The sequence below is a fragment of the Eulemur rufifrons genome, chromosome 8 (assembly GCF_041146395.1).
Source record: "Eulemur rufifrons isolate Redbay chromosome 8, OSU_ERuf_1, whole genome shotgun sequence".
NCBI lineage: Eukaryota > Metazoa > Chordata > Mammalia > Primates > Lemuridae > Eulemur > Eulemur rufifrons.
The window spans coordinates 103985250-104006993 of NC_090990.1; the positions used below are offsets into that span (position 1 = coordinate 103985250).

At 38.4% G+C, this 21744-nt stretch overlaps 1 protein-coding gene across 12 annotated transcripts in view; it reads right to left on the reverse strand.

Moving 5' to 3' along the window:
* SETDB1 (SET domain bifurcated histone lysine methyltransferase 1) overlaps positions 1-18645 on the reverse strand; it is a 36349-nt gene extending 17704 nt beyond the window's left edge. For 4 of the 12 annotated variants that reach the window (XM_069480646.1, XM_069480647.1, XM_069480642.1 and 1 more), the window contains exons 1-5: positions 18560-18645; positions 17204-17474; positions 15667-15818; positions 1158-1192; positions 329-428 (exon numbers count right to left, since the gene is read on the reverse strand). In XM_069480646.1, coding sequence (XP_069336747.1) covers positions 329-428; positions 1158-1192; positions 15667-15818; positions 17204-17463 — 547 coding nt within the window. In that variant the 5' untranslated portion in view covers positions 17464-17474; positions 18560-18645. The other 8 variants (XM_069480648.1, XM_069480645.1, XM_069480640.1 and 5 more) reach the window with 3 other exon arrangements.
* Positions 18646-21744: the final 3099 nt, after the last annotated feature.

Sequence of the window (21744 nt, forward strand, 5' to 3'; positions counted from 1 at the left end):
ATGGACAGCTAAAAATATATGTAGAAAAAATTAGCCGGGCATGGTGGCGCATGCCTGTAGTCCCAGCTACTCGGGAGGCTGAGGCAGTAGGATTGCTTGAACCCAGGAGTTTGAGGTTGCTGTGAGCTAGGCTGATGCCACGGCACTCTAGCCCGGGCAATAGAATGAGACTCTGCCTCAAAAAAAAAAAAGGCATACAGCTGGTAGTGTTAAAAGAAACAAATGGAGGTAGAAAAGGATTCTGAGATGCTAAAGCGAGCCAGCAATCCATGAAATCTCCGTTAAGAAGTCACCTCCCATCTGTACCCAGGTACTTCTTGACCCTAACCTTTATGCGGATCCTGGGAACTGCTCTTCTTGTTGACAGCATCCATGAACTTTTGGACATCTTGAGCTGATTTTCTTAAGGCAGCCATAGCTTCACGGAGCTGTAAGGAAGGAGATGAAGAAATAAGTTTTAAAATAGTAGCATGGGTTAGAAATAAATTGAGAGTAAGAAATAACTTGTCTTTCAAAATACAAATGGAATGAGTTATGTTTGGAAGTTTATGGTTACTTTATCAGGTAAAATTGCCCTTTCCTTACAAACCTGGTTCAAAAATCAACTTTAGGAAGCTTTTCTTGATTACATCTCACCTAGCTGAATACTGCTAAATTCTACTTTCTTTCTTTCATTTTTTTGAGACATGGTCTTGCTCTGTTGCCCAGGCTGGAGTGCAGTGGTGGTGAGAGCATAGCTTACTGTAACCCCCAGGCTCAAGCAATTTCCTGCCTCAGCCTCTTGAGTAGCTAGGACCATTGGCATGCACTACCATGCTCGGCTAATTTTTTTAAATAGAAACAGGGTCTCCCTATGTTGTCCAGGCTGGTCTTGAACTCTTGGCCTCAAGCAATCTTCCTGCCTCAGCTTCCCCAAGTGCTGGAAAAGGTGTGAACCACCATGGCCTAAATTCTTTCATATAGTACTCAATGCATACATTTCTTGGTAACCTCTTTTTGCATTCCTATAACATCTATTAGATGAACACAACCCACAGGGCTGATTATAGGGTGAATGGTTATATGTTGGTGGCTTAACTGACTGGATGGTAAGGCCAAAAGTTTCTCCCATTTTCATATTCTTACCTCTCACCGTTACCTTATCCACCCCAACTCACCTTCTGGTCTTTTGGAGTTCTGTTCCCAGCATCACCTATGGATGAGAACTCTAATGAGTGTTAGAGACCTATAACAAGAATTTCTGAGAAGCCAAGAACTAAATTACTTAAAAGGATTATCACAGGACCATTATTGATAACAACTGCAAACAATTTAGATATAGATAAATACACATATATAAAAGTACTCAAAAGGGTCAGAACGATACATGGTAAATGGATGACAGTGTTTATTACCTCCGGATAAGATACTAGGATGGATGGTGGTCTATGGGATTTGGGGTTTTCATTGCATATTTGGATTTTTATAACAATTTACTTATGAATTATTTATACAATTTAAAAAATGAGACATGGCCAATGAATTAAGCAAAATGTTTATTTTTTTATTTTTTAAAATAGAGACAAATCTTGCTATGTTATCCAGGCTGGAGTACAGTGGCTATTCATGGGTGTGATCATAGTGCATTACAACCTTGAACTCCTAGGCTCAGGTAATCCTCCTGCCTCAGCCTCTCGAGAAGCTGGGACTGCAGGCACATGCCACCATACCCAGTTAGCAATGTTTATTCTTGAATAGTACTGTCTGTCCCATAAAACTACCCATGATGACAGAAATGTCCTGTATCTATATTATCCAATCTGTTAGCATTTGGCTACTAATATCACATGAAATGTGGCTGGTGCAACTAAAGAAGTGAATTCTAAATTTCAATTAAAAAAAACCTTTTAAATTAAGGTACAATTCACATGCCTTAAAATCCACCCTTTAAAAATGTATAATTCAGTGGTTTTTATTATATTCACAAGGTTGTGAATCTATCATCACTATCTAATTCCAAAAAATTTTCATCACTCCAAAAAAACCCCATACCCATTAGCAGTCATTCCCCATTCCTCCTTTTCCCCAACCCTGGCAACCACTAATGGATTTTCCTATTCTGAACATTTCATATGAATGTTATTACACAATATATGGTTCCTCATACAAGGTTCATCTATGTTGTACCATGTATTAGTATTGGATTCCTTTTATGGCTGATTAATATTCTATTGTATGGATGTACCATATTTGGTTTATCCATTCATCAGTTGATGAACATTTGGGTTTCTTCTACCTTTTGGCTATTATGAATAACGCTGATGTGAACATTTGTACACAAGTTTTTATGTGTACATATGTTCTCATTTCTCTCTCTTTTTTTTTTTTGAGACAGAGTCTCACTCTGTTGCCCAGGCTAGAGTGAGTGCCGTGACATCAGCCTAGCTCACAGCAACCTCAAACTCCTGAGCTCAAAGGATCCTCCTGTCTCAGCCTCCCGAGTAGCTGGGACTACAGGCATGCGCCACCATGCCCGGCTAATTTTTTCTATATATATTTTTAGCTGTCCATATAATTTCTTTCTATTTTTTTTAGTAGAGATGGGGTCTCGCTCTTGCTCAGGCTGGTCTCGAACTCCTGAGCTCAAACGATCCGCCCACCTCGGCCTCCCAGAGTGCTAGGATTACAGGCGTGAGCCACCGCGCCCGGCCTCATTTCTCTTGGTATATATAGTTAGGAGTAGAATTGCTGGGTCATATGGTAAATCTACATTTAACCTTTTCAGGAACTGAAATACTGCTTTCCAAAAGTGGCTATATGGTATACATTTTATATTCCTATAAGCAATTTATGAGCGTTTCAATTTTCCCATATCCTCCTCCTCAACACTTGTTATTGTCTGTCTTTTTTTTTTTTTTTTTTTTTAAAGAGATGGAGTTTCGCTATGTTGCCCAGGCTGGCCTCGAACTCCTTTGCTAAAGTGATCCTCTTGCGTCAGCAGCCTCCTGAGTAGCTGGGACTCCGGATGAGTGCCACCGTGCCTGGCCCTAACTGTTAAGTGTACAGTTCAGTGGTACTAAGTATACTCATACTGTTGTACAACCATAATCACCATCCATTTCCAGAACACTTCTCATCTTGCAAAACTGAAGCCCTGTACCTGTTAAACATTAACTCTCCATTCTCCTCTCCCCCAGTCTCTGGCAGCTACCATTCTACTTCCTGTCTCTATGAATTCTAGGTATCTCATGTAAGTGGAATCACACATCATTTGTCTTTTTGTGATGGCTTATTTCACTTGGCATAATGTCCTCAAGGTTCATCTCTGTTTGTCTTATTTTTTTTCCTACCCAGCTTATGCAAACCACAGATTATTTTTTTATGGTTGCATAATAATCTCTGGGATAATGATACCACATAGTTTAATTTAATCACTTATGTATAAGCACTTAGGCTACGATCAGTTGTATATTATAACAAATAATGCTACAACGAACATCTGAAGTATCCCATGTAGGTCTAGTATGAATGGAATCACTATGAAACTAGTTTTGTGAGTAGTAGATAAATTTGCTACAAATATTAGAGGCCATGTCACTATGCCAAGATTTTTGGAGCAAAATAGAGAGGTTCTAGGGAAGAACAGGAGACATTAGTTCTACGTGATCAAGATAATAACCTGTGTGAAAGACCTGAATTAAGAATTAAATGTCAAGCCCCACTAAAAATACAAGCAGAAACTTTATGCCAATAAATTGAAAACTTAGATAAAATGGATAAATTAGTAGGAAATTACAAATTACCAAAACAGACTCAAGGAAATAGAAAAGTTTTGCAAAAAGAAAATACAGACCTAGGTGGCTATGCAAGCAAATTATATTAAACATTCAAGGAACAGGTAATTCCAATCTTGCAAACATTTCCCAAGAATAAAAAGATAGAAATACTGCCATCTCGTTTTACAAAGTATCTGAAATCTCAATACTAAAACCATGGAAGTACAAAAAAAAAAAAAAGGCCTATCTGTCATAGAAGTGAAGATGCAAAAATCTTGAATATTAGCATACCAAATCTAGCTATGTTTAAAAAAGGATATTATACTCAAGTTAGATTCATCCAAGGACTTTAAAGTTGGTATAATATTTGAAAACTGATTAATGTAAATTATTGCATTATGAGATTTAAAGGAAAGTATTCACGTTATCTTACCATATATAACAAATATGTTCAATAAGATCAACATCTACTCACAATAAAAACCCTCTGCAAACTAAGAACAGAAGTTCTATTTCTTGGCAAATGACATCTACAAAAACTTTTAACTAGGAATCAGACTTAATGGTGTAAAGTTGAAAATATTCCTTTTAAAGTAAGCCATAAGGCGGCCAGGCACGGTGGCTCATACCTGTAATCCTAGCACTCTGGGAGGCTGAGGCGGGAGGATCACTCCAGGTCAGGAGTTCGAGACCAGCCTGAGCAAGAGCGAGATCCCATCTCAACTAAAAATGGAAAGAAATTATCTGGCCAACTAAAAATGTACATAGAAAAAATCAGCTGGGCATGCTGGCGCATGCCTGTAGTCCCCGCTACTTGGGAGACTGAGGCAGTAGGATTGCTTGAGCCCAGGAGTTTGAGGTTGCTGTGGGCTAGGCTGATGCCACGACACTCTAGCCTGGGCAACAGAGTGAGACTGTCTCAAAAAAAAACAGACCAAAAAAAAAAAAGAAAAAAAAAAAAAAACAAACCCATATGGAAAAAAAGAAGTTAGATCTTTACCTCAAATAGTACACAAAAATAAATCCCAGTTGGATTAAAGACTTAAATGCGAAAGGCAAAACTATGAAATTTCAAAAGGAAATATAAAAGAAAAGCTTCATAAGCTCAGGGCAGCAAAGGATATAAAAAGCATTGACCATAAAGGAAATTGCTAAAAATCAGAATTTCTGTTTATCAAAACTTAACATAATAAGATAAACTATAAACTGAGAATGATAGTTGTAATTCACAACTGCAAAGGATTAGTAATTAGAACATATAAACACTTCCTATTCCCTTAAGAATGTGAGCAAAATACATGAATAGGCATTTCAAAGAAAAACTACAGATGACCTACACACACTTTTTTTTTTTTTTTTTTTTTTGAGACAGAGTCTCGCTCTGCACTGGCTAGAGTGCCGTGGCATCAGCCTAGTTCACAGCAACCTCAAACTCCTGGGCTCAAGCAATCCTACTGCCTCAGCCTCCCGAGTAGCTGGGACTACAGGCATGCACCACCATGCCGAGCTAATTATTTATTTATTTATTTTTTTTGAGACAGAGTCTCGCTTTGTTGCCCAAGCTAGAGTGAGTGCCGTGGCATCAGCCTAGCTCACAGCAACCTCAAACTCCTGGGCTTAAGCGATCCTACTGCCTCAGCCTCCCGAGTAGCTGGGACTACAAGCATGCGCCACCATGCCCGGCTAATTTTTTTTTTTTTCTATATATATATTTTAGTTGGCCAGATAATTCCTTTCTATTTTTAGTAGAGACGGGGTCTCGCTCTTGCTCAGGCTGGTCTCGAACTCCTGAGCTCAGACAATCCACCCGCCTCGGCCTCCCAGAGTGCTAGGATTACAGGCGTGAGCCACCGTGCCTGGCCAGCCCACAAACACTTGAAAAGATATTTAAGTTCATTAGTAGTCAAGGAAATCAAATTTAAAATTACAATACCTGAGACCAGCCTATGCAATAAAGTGAGACCCGATCTCAAAAAAAAAAAAAAAATCATACCACCAAGTGTTGTCGAGGATGTACACAGTGGCCACTCTCATCCATTGGTGGTAAAAACAGATATTGGAGCCTGGGTAAACATAGTGAGATTCTGTGTCAAAAAACAATTAAAAACCAAAAAATTAGATGTGTAATCACATGTGCCTAAAGTGCCAGCTACTCGAGAGGCTGAGACAAGAGGATCACTTGAGCCCAAAAGTGCAAGGTTGCAGTGAGCTATGATCATGCCACGCACTCTAGCCTGGGTGACAAAGTGAGACTCTGTCTCAAAAAAAAAAAAAAAACAAAAAAAAAAAACCAGAAAGAAATTGGGTACAACCACTTTGGAAAGCTGTGTTTGCGTATTAGTTATCTAGTAAGGCTAAGATTTCCATAGTCTAAGAATTAGTGACTGTACTCTTATAGTATGAATCCTAAAGACTCTTGCACATATGCATTAGGAGACATGTACAAGAAGATTTAGAGTGGCATTATTCATACTCTCAAAAAACTTAAATCAACTGTCTACAGTCAGGAAATAAATTGTGGCATATTTATACAATGGAATACCATACTATAAATAAGCAACTGAACTAAGCATCACACATCAAAATGAAGCTGAATAATGCATACAGTATGTTATGATTCCAGTATATATGATTCCATTTACAGTTCAAAATAAGCAAAACAAAGCCACTTCTCATAATAGTGATGTAAAAAGGTCAGACAAATCCCCTATGCAGAAAACAAGTATGAAACTAGATAAAATTATCAAAAACAATTATTTTAGGGCACTGGAAATTGACTAAAGGCAAATAATAAATTGAGCAGTATTTATTTCTTGAAAAACTACTAAAGCTTCTGGAAAGAAAAGTAGGAGTCTGTAGACCTCTTGCCTGGTGCAACTCTGATCTCTACCTCAACCCCTAGCAAAGTGGACCAAAACTGTAGCGCTTTATCAACAAAGGACTAAACATGACAATGAGGAGTTGTGCTAATTCAAGGATGCAGCTCTGATTGAGCTGCAAACCAGTCAGAATTTAACAAGGAGATTTTGAAAACGAGAGAGCCATAGAAGAGCTGAAATAAGTTCTGCATACATTCTTGGCTGACTGCTGAACAGTGTGTATACAGAAAAGACCCAAGAGAGTCTTCTAAAAAAGCCAAAGCTAAAGGAGATATGAGAACTAAATGCAACTCTAAATGCATTCCCCAGACCTCTATAAAACTCACTGGCTAAACTACGCAAAAAAAGTCAATACTTCAGAGCCAAGCTACAAAATAAAAAGTTAAAAAAACTACATAGAGACATCAGCAGCTACACACTGCAGGGAAGATAGACTTGGCAGTTTAAGTTCAGGAAAATTACTTAAAAAAGAAAAGAAAAGAAAAAATAGAAACTCTAAGGAAAATAATTAAACTTTGGAGTTGCTAGATTATCTAAAATATCTAATTTTCAACAAAAAGTGATTAAGACATGCAAAGAAACAAGAAAGTGTGACCCATACTCAGGACAAAAAATCCTGTCAATAGAAACTGACTCTGAGTGGGCCCAAATATTGGATTTACAAATATGCTCAAAGAACTACAGGAAATTAAGTTCAAAGATTTAAAGAAAAACATGCTAATATTTAGTCAACAGAGAATCTCAAGAGAGAAACTGAAACTATAAAATAAAGAAGCAAATGAGTTATCTCACTTGATTGTTCACAGTCAGTTACAGATTGAACTCCTTGTTCTACTACTTTCCCCTCTCCTCACTACTGCACTTGACTAGAAAAAGAAAAAAAAAAAAGAAGCAAATGGAAATTCTATAGTTGAAAATACAAAAACTGAAATGAAACACACATTAGAGGGGCTAAGTGGCAGATTTAGAATTGCAGAAAAAAGAAATCAGTGAACTAGAATATAGATACCAATATACAGATAGAAATTATCCAATCCAAAGCACAGAGAGAAGACTGAAGAAAAATTAATAAAACTTCAGAGACTTGTGAGACAATGTCAAGCATTCCACCATGTATGTACTGGGAATCCCAGAAAGGAGGGAGAAAGGGCTAGAAAAAAATACAAGAAGATATAATGGATGAAGCACTTCCAAATTTGATGAAAAACTCGAATCTACAATCCAAGAAGTTCAATGAACCTCAAGTAGGATTAATACAGAGAACTACACCTAGATATATCCTAGTCAAACTAAAATTGAAAGACAAAAGGAAAATTTTAAAAGCAGTAAGACAAAAATGACATACATGGTACAAAAATGTAATTTCATCTGACTTTCCATCAAAATTAATGGAGGTCGGAAGACACTGGAATAGCACATGTGAAGTGCTGAAAGAAAACTGTCAATCAAGAATTCTATATTTCAGATAAACAAAGACTGGGAAAATCTACTTTGAGCAAAACTGTACTATAAGAAATATTAAAAGAAATCCTTCTGGCTGGAAAAAGATGACACTGGATGGTAAATTGGATCCCTAGGAAGGAATGAAAAGCAACAGAAATGGTAAACATCTGGGTAAATATATGTATTTTCTCTTTTCTTGCCTTACCTTCTTCAAACATTAGGTTGCCTGAGGCAGTAATTATAACACTAAATTATTCGCTCTAAATGTATGTGGATGTGAGGCCAGGCACGGTGGCTCGTGCCTCTAATCCCAGAACTTGGGGAGGCTGAGGCGGGAGGATAACTTGAGGCAAGGAGTACGAGACCATCCTGGGCAATATACAAGACCCTGTCTCTTAAAAAAAAAAATTAGCCAGGCAAGGGGGCATGCACCTGAAGCCTTAGCTACTCAGAAGGAGGATCACTTGAGCCCTGGAGTTCAAGGTTACAGTGAGCTATGATCATACCACTGATGTACTCTAGCCTGGGTGACAGGGCAAGATCTGTCTCTAAAAAATACAAATAAAAACAATAGTATCACATAGGAAGAGAGTGAAAGTGGAGCTATACTGGTGGAGAGCTGCTATATTTTACCAGAATTAAGTTAGTATTAATTGTAATAGATTATGATTATGTCAACATGCAACCACTAAAAAAAGCTTAAAAAAAAAAAGAGAGGAATTTTAAAAGGTTTACTGAAGTATTTGTTTGACCCAAAGAAGGCAAAAAAGAAGAAATAAATGATCATAAAAGACATAAGACAGATAACAAACAGTAGATGGTATATGTAAATTCACTTATATGGATTCACCTTTAACCTTGCATGGGTTCAACACTAAAAAGGCTGAGACTGTGAGAATGGATTAAAAAAAGACAAGATGTAACTATATATTGTCTACGAGAGATACATCAAATCCAAAGACAAAAACAGATTGAAAGTAAAAGGACAGAAAGAGATACACCATGCAAACAGGAACTATAATAGAAATAGAAAGGCTACATTAGTATCAGATAAAGCCGACTTCAAAATAGAAATATTACAGGAGACAGAAACGGACATTTTATGATAAATGGTCAATATATGACAATATAAAACAATTATAAATGTATAATGACAAACAACAAAGCCCCTAAACACAGGAAGCAAAAACTGACACAGAATTAAAAGAAACAGATGGGTATGGTGGTCTGTTGCCTGTCCCAGCTACTCAGGAAATCTGAGGAAGGATTGCTTGAGCTCAAGAGTTCAAGGCCAGCCTGGGCAACAAAGCAAGATCCTATCTCAAAAAAAAAAAAAAAAAAAAGGAAGAAGAAACAGACAATTCAACAAGTTGAAGATTTCAAAAATCCTTCCCAGTTGTCAGAACAAGTAGACAGAAAATTAATAAGGACACAGAAGGCTTGAATAACACTATCAGCCAACTTAACCTAATCAACATTTACACCCCATTCAACAGCAAGAGGATACAAATTCTTCTCCAGCACACAATGGAACATTCTCAAGGACAGACAGCCAAGAGCTGTAGCCCATATCTGTAATCCCAGAGACCTGGGAGGCTGAGGCAGGAGCACTGCTTGAGCCCAGGAGTTAAAGGCTGCTCCAGTGAGCTATCATTGTGCCACTGCACAACCTGGGCAACAGAGCTAGACCCTGTCTCTTAAAAAAAAGAAAAAAAAACCAAAACATAAAATGTTAGGCCATACATAATGAAAACATCAATGAATTCAAAAAGATTGAAATCATATAAAGTATGTTCCCTGATCACAAATTAAATTAAAAATTAATTTTTTTCCAGAAAGAATTCTGGAAAATCCCCAAATATCTGGAAATCAAACAACATATTTCTAAATAGTCCACTGCTTAAAGAAAAGCCACAAGGGAAATTAAAAACGATACCAAGTTGAATAAAAATTAAACACAACATATAAAAGTTTATGAGATGCAGTAATGCAATGCTTAACATGAAATTTAAAGCTTTAAATGCTTATATTGGAAAGCAAGGGCTGGGCCCGGTGGCTCACGCCTGTCTGTAATCCTAGCACTCTGGGAGGCCGAGGTGGGTGGATCATTTGAGCTCGGGAATTCGAGACCAGACTGAGAAAGAGCAAGACCCTGTCTCTACTAAAAAAATAGAAAGAAATTAGCTGGACAACTAAAAATATATAGCGGGGCTTGGTGGCGCATGCCTGTAGTCCCAGCTACTCGGGAGGCTGAGGCAGAAGGATCGCTTGAGCCCAGGAGTTTGAGGTTGCGGTGAGCTAGGTCAATGCCATGGCACTCTAGCCTGGACAACAGAGCAAGACTCTGTCTCAAAAAAAAAAAAAAAAAAAAAAAAAAAAAATTAATAAAAAAGAAAGCAAGAAAGGTCTAAAATTAATAATGTAAGCTTTCACTTTAAGAAGCTAGAAAGAGAAGGGCATATCCGACCTAAGTAAGTGGAAAGAAGAAAATAATGAAGATCAGATTGGAAACCAATGAAATAGAAAACAGTAGAGAAAATAAATCAATGAATCCAAAAGCTGGTTATTTGAAAAAGAGCAAAACATGAATAAACCTTAGCTAGATCAATCAAGGGGTGAAAGAAAAGATCCAAATAACCAATAATGTGAATGAAAGAGACATCACTATAGAATATACAGAAATTAAAAGGAATCACAAGGAATACTATGAACAACTTTATGCCAATAAATTAGACAACTTAGATGAAATGAACACATTCCTAGAAAGACACAAATTATCAAAACCAACCTGAGAAGGAACAGAAAAATCTGACATATATCAGGTAAATAAAATAAATTAGTAATCAAAAACCTTCCCACAATAAATTCAATATGGTATCTTGCATTAGATCATAGAACAGAAAAAGTCCAGAAACTGAATAAAGCCTGGAGTTTAGATAAAAGTAATGTGTCAATGTTTGCTTCTTAGTTTTGACAAATGTACCATGGTAACACATTAACAGTTTCTCTTAAGAAACTGGATAAAACCTTTGTTCCTTTTCTACTCCCACTGCTTCACTTGACCAGCTGTGAAAAAAAAAAGAAACCACATAAAAGGTATATAGGAACTCTGTATACCTATACCTATACCTAGGAACTCTTTTCAATTTTTCTGTAAATCTAAAATTATTCCAAAATAAAAAGTTTATTTTAAAAATCTTTCCACAGAGAAAGTCCAGGCCAAAACGGCCTCATGGCTGAATTTATCAAACATTTAAAGAAGTATAACATTCCACACAAACTCAGAGGAGGGAACACTTCCCAACTCATTTTATAAGGCCCATATTACCTTGATACTAAAGGAAACAAAGACATCACAATAGAACTACAAACCAATAGCCCTCATGAACACAGATGTAAAAATTCTTTCAAAAAATTAGCAAATCCAATCCAGCAACATATAAAAAGAATTATACACTAAGATCAAGGGTGGTTTATTTCAGAATGTGAGGCAGGTTTAACATCGAAAAAATAATTACTATAATATACTCCATTAATAGGATAGAGGATAAAAGACATATGATCATATGATGATGATACATAAAAAGTGGGTGACAAAATCCAAAATCCAATTCAGCTACCATAAAAACTCTCAGCAAACTAGGATTAGAAGGTACTTCCTTCACCCTGATAAGGGACATCTACAAAAAACCTACAGCTAACATCATAACTAATGGTTATTAGCCAAATGTTTTCACCTTAAGATCAGGAGGAAGGAAAGAATGTTTGCTCTCAAAACTTTCACTGAACATTGTACTGGAGATTCTAGTGAGTATAAATAATATGGAAAGAAAAAGAAATAAAACACATCCAGAGTAGAAAGGAAGAAGTAAAATTGACTTTATTTGTATGATTTGGTCTTAGAAAATCCTAAGGAATCAACAAAAAGCTTCTAGAACTAATATGTGAGGTTGTAAGCTATAAGATCTGTACACAAAAATCAACTGTTTTTATATCCTAGCAACAAATAATCCTAAAATGAAATTTAAGAAAATAATCCCATTCACATTAGCATCAAATATATTTAGGAATAAATTTAACAAAAAAATGCAAGACTATGAAACATTGCTGAGAGAAATTAAAGACCTAAATAAATGGAGAGAGATACCATGTTCATGTTGTTAAAAAGGCAATACTCTCCAAACTGATCTCTAGATTCAATACAGTCCCTATTAAAAATCCTAGCAGGTTTTTTTTTTTTTTTTTTGGTAAAAACTGACAAGATGATCCTAAAATTACATAAATAAAAATAAAAATATATATAAAATACAAATTTTGGTCTTACAATAACTGATTTCAATACTTACCATAAAGCTATAGTAATTAAGAGTGCCGGGCTAGTGTAAAAATAGACATTAGATCAATGTGACAGAATAGAATGCAGATATTTCTGCATTCTATTCTCTCATGTTGATGGGATGGTTGCTTTTGACAAAGGTATCAAAAAGATAGTCTTTTCAATAAATGGTGGTGAACAACTGGATAGCCATAAGCAAAACAAACCTTCAACCCTTAACTTAAGAACTTTTAACTCTTCAAAAGACACTATTAAGAAAATGAAAAGACCAGCCTACACTTCTGGGAGAAAATATTTACAAAATTTATACAATCTGATAAATGAATTGTACCTAGAGTACACAAATAAGTTTTCTAAGTCAATAATAAGACAATTCTTTTCTTAAAAGGCAAAGACCTGAATGGGTTATTTCCCCAAAGAACATGAATAAATGGCAAATAAGTGAAAAGATGCTGAACATCATTAGTCATAAGGCAAATGCAAACTACAATGACAATATGATACCACCACTCACCAACGAGGATGGCTAAAATAAAAAACTGACAATCAAAAATATTGGCGGCCGGGCGCGGTGGCTCACGCCTGTAATCCTAGCACTCTGGGAGGCCGAGGTGGGCGGATCCTTTGAGCTCAGGAGTTCAAGACCAGCCTGAGCAAGAGCGAGACCCCACCTCTACTAAAAATAGAAAGAAATTATATGGACAGCTAAAAATATATATAGAAAAAATTAGCCGGGCATGGTGGCGCATGCCTGTAGTCCCAGCTACTCGGGAGGCTGAGACAGGAGGATCGCTTGAGCTCAGGAGTTTGAGGTTGCTGTGAGCTAGGCTGACGCCACGGCACTCACTCTAGCCTGGGCAACAGAGTGAGACTCTGTCTCAAAAAAAAAAAAAAAAAAAATATTGGCAAGGAAGAAGAGAAACTGGAACCCTAGTTTGCTAGTGAGAATATAAAATGGTATAACCACTCTGGAAAACAGTCCGGCAGTTTCTGAAAAAGTCAAATATACACTTACCATAAGACCTAACAATTCCACTCCTTCGTGGAATACCCATGCCCAAAAAGAATCATTAACACCCACCCAAAGACTTACACATAAATGATCATAGCATTATTCATAATAGCCAAAACTAGAAGTAAAATATGTATCAATTGAGGAATGGATAAAAACACATGGTACATCCATATAATGGAATATCATTCACCAAAAAAGTACCAAACTATTGATACATGCAACAACGTGAATGAATTTCAAAAACATTAAGTTACATGAGATGGAAAAAAAAAAAAATAAATAAATAAATAAATAAAAAAACAAAAAACCAAAAACCCAAAAGTGACAGAAGCCAGACACAAAAGACTACTTATTGTGGGATTCTATTTATATAAAATTTCTAGAAAAGACAAAGCTATAGAAAAAGAAAACAGATCAGTGTTTGCTGGAGGTGATTGGGGACTGATGACAAACGGGCACAAGGAAACTTTTTGGGGTGATGCAAGTTGTTCTAAAATTGTGTTACTGTAAAAATTTCCTAAAACTCAAATTGTAGGCCAGGCGCGGTGGCTCACGCCTGTAATCCTAGCACTCTGGGAGGCCGAGGCGGGTGGATCGCTCGAGGTCAGGAGTTCGAGACCAGCCTGAGCAAGAGCGAGACCCCGTCTCTACTAAAAATAGAAAGAAATTATATGGACAACTAAAATATATATATACAAAAAATTAGCCGGGCATGGTGGCGCATGCCTGTAGTCCCAGTTACTCGGGAGGCTGAGGCAGTAGGATCGCTTAAGCCCAGGAGTTTGAGGTTGCTGTGAGCTAAGCTGACGCCATGGCACTCACTCTAGCCTGGGCAACAAAGCGAGACTCTGTCTCAAAAAAAAAAAACCTCAAATTGTACACTTAAAATGGATGAATTTTATAGTATATCAGTAATAACTTAATGAAACTGTTAAAAAAGGAAAAAAAAAAACCCAATCTATTGTTTTGCTAATGCTACCTATAAAGAAAAGCAATAGAATTCACCATGTCCCATTGATCCTGAAAAGAGCAATAGAATTCAGAATAGAGGTTATAAAGAATGGGGAAAGGGACTGGAGAATTGCAGCAGAATTCGTCGATACACTGCAAAGAGCAAATCAGAACATCCCGGAGGCGCTTAAGCGAATGTAGAATGTCAGAAAGGTACAAAGCACATCAATTGAAAAAACAAATGGAAAGAAAAATGGGAAGAACTCAAGGCAAGCCCAAGAAGTTTTATTAATGTTTCATTGAAAAGTACTGCAGAATTCAAGATACTTTAGAAATACATACTGGATATGGAAGTATGGGAACATATTGGCAGTTATGAAGAGACTTCCCTGATTCTTAAAATAATAATGTTTAAAAATGTAGAATTCAGGCTGGGCGCGGTGGCTCATGCCTGTAATGCTAGCACTCTGGGAGGCCGAGGCGGGTGGATTGCTCGAGGTCAGGAGTTCGAGACCAGCCTGAGCAAGAGCGAGACCCCGTCTCTACTAAAAATAGAAAGAAATTATCTGGCCAACTAAAAAAAATATATATATATATTAAAAAAAAAAAATCAGCTGGGCATGGTGGCACATGCCTGTAGTCCCAGCTACTCGGGAGGCTGAGGCAGTAGGATCGCTTAAGCCCAGGAGTTTGAGGTTGTTGTGAGCTAGGCTGACGCCACGGCACTCACTCTAGCCTGGGCAACAAAGCGAGACTCTGTCTCAAAAAAACAAACAAACAAACAAAAACCAAACCAAAACAACAACAACAAAAATGTAGAATTCAGTATTTTATACTTCAACAAAATGAAAAGTATTTAAATGTGAGTTAAATTTTTTCCTGGATATTTGTTAAGGAATGTAACATGCAGAGGTCTTCTTTTACTTAAAACTTTTTCTATTTAAAAAAGAATTTTAAATTGCCTTTTGTAATGTTGCTGCACTAACGTTACTCTTTAAAGAGTTTAATGCTTGTTCAGATGTCACAGCAATGAAAAAGATACCATTAACAAAATAAATGTTAATTTATGTTATTAAAAAAAAAAGAATGGGGAAAGGAGAGTAATGCAATCATGGTGTACCACATAGCGAAGATCTAAGATACCAATAATGTTGCATTTTTCTCTATAAGTCAGGCATTTTGGATTATAGAGTTAGTGATAATGGTTTCTCCTCTCTTCTATCTGCTTATCTTCCAGTGTTTCAACTTCAATTACGAGACTTTCCTATCCAAAGCCTCATCTCTTACCTGAATCAATACTGAGGACATCATCATCTTCATCAGGAATCTCAATTATTTCTGTAGGCCTGGAAGCTTCGTCCTCAGAGCTACTGTCCCGGTATTGTAGGCCCAGCTTGGAGTAGAAGTCCTTCACCAAAGACTCACAGTTGGTCACTGCCCTAGTATTGGAACACATGTAGAAAAGATCAACGCCAGTAGAGGAAATAGAGGTATAGGAGCAATTAGAATTTATATATGTTTAAGGCCAGGCATGGTGGCTCATGCCTGTAATCCTAGCACTCTGGGAGGCTGAGGCGGGCGGATCTTTTGAGTTCAGGAGTTCGAGACCAGCCTGAGCAAGAGCGAGACCTCGTCCCTACTAAAAAAAAAAATAGAAAGAAATTAGCTGGACAGGCCGGGCGTGGTGGCTCACGCCTGTAATCCTAGCACTTTGGGAGGCTGAGGCGGGTGGATCGTTTGAGCTCAGGAGTTCGAGACCAGCCTGAGAAAGAGCAAGACCCCATCTCTACTAAAAATAGAAATTATATAGACAACTAAAAATATGTATAGAAAAATTTAGCTGGGCATGGTGGCACATGCCTGTAGTCCCAGCTACTCAGGAGGCTGAGGCAGAAGCACTGCTTAAGCCCAGGAGTCTGAGGTTGCTGTGAGCTATGCTGATGCCACAGCACTCTAGCCAGGGCAAAAGAGCGAGACTCTGTCTCAAAAAAAAATAGAAAAAATTAGCTGGGCATGGTGGCACATTCCTGTAATCTCAGCTACTCGGGAGGCTGAGGCAGGAGGATTGCTTGAGCCCAGGAGTTTGAGGTTGCTGTGAGCCAGGCTGATGCCACGGCACTCTAGCTCGGGTAATAGAGCGAGACTATCTCAAAAAAAAAAAATTTATATATATTTAAGTATAGACTATTCTCAACTTAAATGGGCCATATTCCAAAGTGTCTCTGTTTAGAATTTAGAATGCTTTTCCCATAGAAAAATGTTTTAAATAGTCATTTGGTTTCTAGACTAATTCCTCAAAAATCCAAAATAAGTGCCAAGTACAGTACTTTCAATCTCTTTTTTTTTTTTTTGAGACAGAGTCTCGCTCTTTTGCCTGGGCTAGAGTGCCATGGCATCAGCCTAGCTTATAGCAACCTCAAACTCCTGGGCTCAAGCAATCCTCCTGCCTCAGCCTCCCGAGTAGCTGGGACTACAGGCATGTTGCCACCATGCCCAGCTAAATTTTTCTATACATATTTTTAGTTGTCCATATAATTTCTATTTTTAGTAGAGACGGGGTCTCGCTCTTTCTCAGGCTGGTCTCGAACTCCTGAGCTCAAACGATCCACCCGCCTCAGCCTCCCAGAGTGCTAGGATTATAGGTGTGAGCCACCACTCCTGGCCATGAGGTTAGATTTTAGACCATAAACTTTAAGGAGGAGTAAGGTTCTACACATCTGTACTTTGTAAAGTATAAAGTGCTTATATACAATGTCATGAACAATTATACTCTAAAGATGTCTGTCAATGGAGAGATTTCCTTCTATTTCGCATTAGTCCTCACCTGGATGCATCATCAAAGAGTTGGTCAACATGAGCCACCTCAGATTCTTTCTGAATTACCCATGTCTCCAACTCTGCTAGCTGCTTCTTACGCTGCTGTACACAGTCCATCTTTTCTAGTTCTTCATCAATAAACTGCCGCAGTTCTTCCATAGAGATACCCAACTCCTCAACCACTGCCTGTTGCAGCTCTGCAATCTCTTCAGTTTCCACTGCAGCTGTTGCTGCATCTAAACCAATGCATCCAGGAAGGGAGGACATACTTTTGTCCTCTACATGGAACAGAAAAACTAAAATTACTTCGGGGTAATTATAACCACAATTAATACAGAATTGCAGTTCTCTAATAAAACTCATTCCAACTCTGCTACCTGTTATTCAAATAATCTATTTTCTCTCCTCATTCTCCAGAATCTGATGCTGAGATTTAGTAGCATTCTCATCACCTGCTATAGACTAACAGGCCTGAATAAGATTTAAAAGTTTGTGAGGGCACGGAGAACATTTATCATGCAATAGGGAACTACAGAAAATAATGTTCTAGGAAATTAAGAAAACTGATCTGGAGAGGAAGACATTTTTGTGATCTAATCTGTTCCTTACTTGACTAACTTTATAAATCTTTGTCTATATGTTATGCCTAATTCGAATAAAACCCCTACTTGGTGCAGGCGTTGATCTATATAACTCACTAATTTGGTGTTGGTGTTTTCTCTTTCATTACTTGTTCCCCTTACATTACTTTGTTTCCATGTGGAAATTTACTTTTTAAAAAGCCTATAATATTTAAGCACACAAAAGTTTGCCACAAAAAGGTTTCCCCAAAGGAAAGGGAAGTAAAGCAATCTGGGAATAAATGTGGTTACCTAATACCCACAACCCAAACCCACACATTCATGTTAACTGCTTTTTTTAATCAAACGGTAAACCAAAACTAACGCCAGAATGCCCTACGATGCCAATGCCAGTTCTCAGAGACTCCAATTTTCCTTTGCCACATACCGGCCCACCCCCAAGTTACCTATTTCAGGGGTGCGTCCACCCATTCGCAAACCCAGCTCAGCCCCGCCCCCGCTCGCCTCTCGGGTACGACTTCCTTCACACACTCCCCCGACCTCCTCCCACAAACAAAACATCCCAGATAAGCTTTTGGTCTTCAAATAACTCAATTAACAGTATTCCCCACACCTCCCTGCTTCCAGCTATAAGGGCTCTTTTTCACTAACCAGACTCCAGACTCACGGCCCAGGGGTCGGCCTCGACGGAAAAGAGCGAAACCGAAGGGAAAAGGGAGCAGGGGGAGGGGAAGAAGCGTGAGGGAGGGAAAGGGAAGCAAAAGAGAAGCCCGGAAGCAAACCTTTAGCGCCGTTCCGGTCACCGCGACGGTAGCCTGATGGGGTCAAATCCAAAGCCGCGGGGCGCCCCTCAGAGGCTACGAAAACTAAGATGACTACGCATGCGTTAAGACAGAGCCTTCCAGGACACACGTGAGACGCGACTGGCAGGTCAAGGTAGGCGTGGCCAGGAGGCTCCACCTCTCCCACCATACCCCTACTAGTAGCCGTAATTCTACGTTTATTGAGTAAAGACTTAGTTGGCAAAGACTCTTAGGTTTAGATTTCTTTCTCTCAGTTTTACTTGAGTTTTGGCTTTGTGTGTGTGTGTGTGTTTTAGATAATCTCGCTCTGTCGCCCCCGGGTAGAGTGTAGCTCACTGCAGCCTCAAACTCCTTGTTCTCAAGCTATCCTCCTGCCTCAGCCTCCTGAGTAACCGGGACTACAGGCTCGAGCCACCACGCGTGGCTAATTTTTTCTATTTTCAGTAGAGTCGGTTCTGGCTCTTGCTCAGGCTGGTCTCCAACTCCTGAGCTCAAGCAATCCTTCTGCCTCAGCCTCCCAGAGTGCTAGGATTACAGGCATGAGCCACCGCACCCAGCCTTGGGTTTGTTTTTTTATTACATAAGTCTTACAAATTGTGAAGGATATCAAGATGTAATAAGAAAAACGTGATACTATCCTCTCCTTCCCCATCACTTACACTCCGTTTCTTTGAGGTAAAACAGCTTAGTTTTCTAGTCCTATATGGATAGACTGGTATGTATAGTGTTGTATGTACAAGTTCATGTGTGTAGATTTTTTGTTCTGTTTTCGTCTAACATGTGGACATTTCCTGAAGCCAATAAAGATAAAGTTTGTCTTTTTGACAGCCAAATAATACTTGGTAGTATGGTTAAACCATATTTAGAAATTTAGATTGCTTTCCATTTTCAGCCCCTACAAATAATGCAACAATAAAAATAAACATCCTTTTCAAGTAGTATCTTTATTTCTGTAAAACAGATTCCCCAAAATGGAATTTGGGTTAAAATAATATGCATTTTTTTCATTTTAATAGAATCTGCTGTCAAATTCTCCAAAAGATAGTAACAGTTACTCCCACTAGCAAATCTCTGAAAGTATGTTTCCCCACACCCTCATTAGGACTGGATGTTAACTTTTTTTTTTTGTCTTTTTTTTTTTTTTTCCGAGACAGAGTCTCACTCTGTTGCCCAGGCTAGAGTGCCATGGCGTCTGCCTATCTCACAGCAATCTCAAGCTCCTGGGCTCAAGCAATCCTACTGCCTCATCCTCCCAAGTAGCTGGGACTACAGGCATACGCCACCGTGCCTGGCTAATTTTTTCTATATATTTTTTTAGTTGGCCCACTAATTTCTTTCTATTTTTAAAAGAGACGGGGGTCTCGCTCTTGCTCAGGCTGGTCTCGAACTCCTGACCTGGAGTGAGCCTCCCGCCTCGGCCTCCCAGAGTGCTAGTATTACAGGCGTGAGCCACCGTGTCCGGCCTGGATGTTAACTTTCTAATTTTTACAAACTTGGTATGTGTTAAAGTAGTATCTGTATCAGAACAGACTAGGTTCTGTTGTGGAAACAACTCCAAAATCTGAGTAGCTTTTTCTTGCTCACACTGCATAATCACGTCTGGAAGGTTGACGGTAGCGCTCTGCTTATGAGAGCTACTCAGGAACCCAGACTGATGAGTAAATGCTATAGGGCTCACATTGACAAAGTGACTCAGTACACTTTCATTTACAACTCATTGGCCTGAATGAATCACAAGGCCCTAATCAACCACAAGGGGGCCAGGAAGAGCAGTCATGTCGTCTGTGGAAGGAGGAAGAGCTGGGTATATTTGATGAACCAGCACCATTATTGACTAACCACAGCATCTCCTTATTGCTTTAATTTGTTCGGCTGTCTTTACACTAATTGTACTAGCTATTGAATCTAAGCACCTAATTTCATTTAAAAAGCAAAGACTCAAACCTTGTATGTAAGACTGGAAATAGTGCCCAAGCAGCCAGGATTGTCAGGCCCTTGAAATTCTCTCCTGCTGACCACATTTTCACTTGTGCTCGTTTTACCTGCTCACCAGTTTCCTGGGACACACTAAATGCTTATTTCCAATTTTGAAGACAACAGAAATTGAGGTATAGAGAAGTGAAGGGTTCCTCCAGATATTTGAAATTCAGCATGTTCCACATTCATCATGGTGTCATCTTCTACCCTGAGCTAGAAATTTTAGACATAGTACCCCCTATAAAACACACACAAGATATTTATTGAGTACTTATTACAAACCAAGTACTGTTCTAAGCACTTCACAGTTATTCATTTAATCCTCACAATATTCCTATGAGGTAAGAACTGTTGTCTCTTTTTTATGGATGAGAAAACTGAGGCACAGAATTTAAATAAATTTTTTCAAAGTCACACAGCTAAACAGGCACAGAGCCAGGCAATTTGGTACTCTTGAACCATTATTTAATGTAGCCTGTTTATCCCAGGTTGGAAGGAAATGTTTATTATATCTTTCTCCTTTCTTTTCTATTCTACTGCCTTTCTTTAGCTCTTATTTCTTGCTAGGACAAAATAGCCTCCTAATTGGTAGGCCTTATTATAGATCAATCCTACATGTAGCTCTGAAATACAGTTCTGCTCTTGTCACATACCCCTGCTTTAAAACTTTTTTTTCTATATGTCTGCAAAATAAAGTTCAAACTCCACAGTATAAAATTTGAGGCTTTCATAATTTGGCCCCAATTTCCTTTTTTGGCCATATTTCCCATCCCTCCCTTCACACTCCTAATTATGTATTGTTTCTCCAACATGTTTATGTATATGACTTTTACATCTCCACACCTTTGTTCATGGTGCTCTATCTCCTAGAATGTTCCTTCTTTTTCTCTGCCTAGAAAAATATTAGTTCTCTAAGGTTCAAATCAAATGTCTTCTCTGTGAAGTTTTCCTAAACTAGCAGTTGACAACCTTTAGCATGTATCAGAATTGCCTGGAGGACTTGTTAAATCACAGATTACTACTCCATGACCGACCGCTGCTGGAGTGGGTCTGTGTTGAATCTGAGAATTTGCATGTCTAACATTAATTTTCCCAGGTGGTGCCTATGCTACTGGTCCGGGGACCAGAGTTTAAGAATCACTGCCCTAGACCATCATTCATCCCCTGCAGAAGTAACTCCTGCTTCT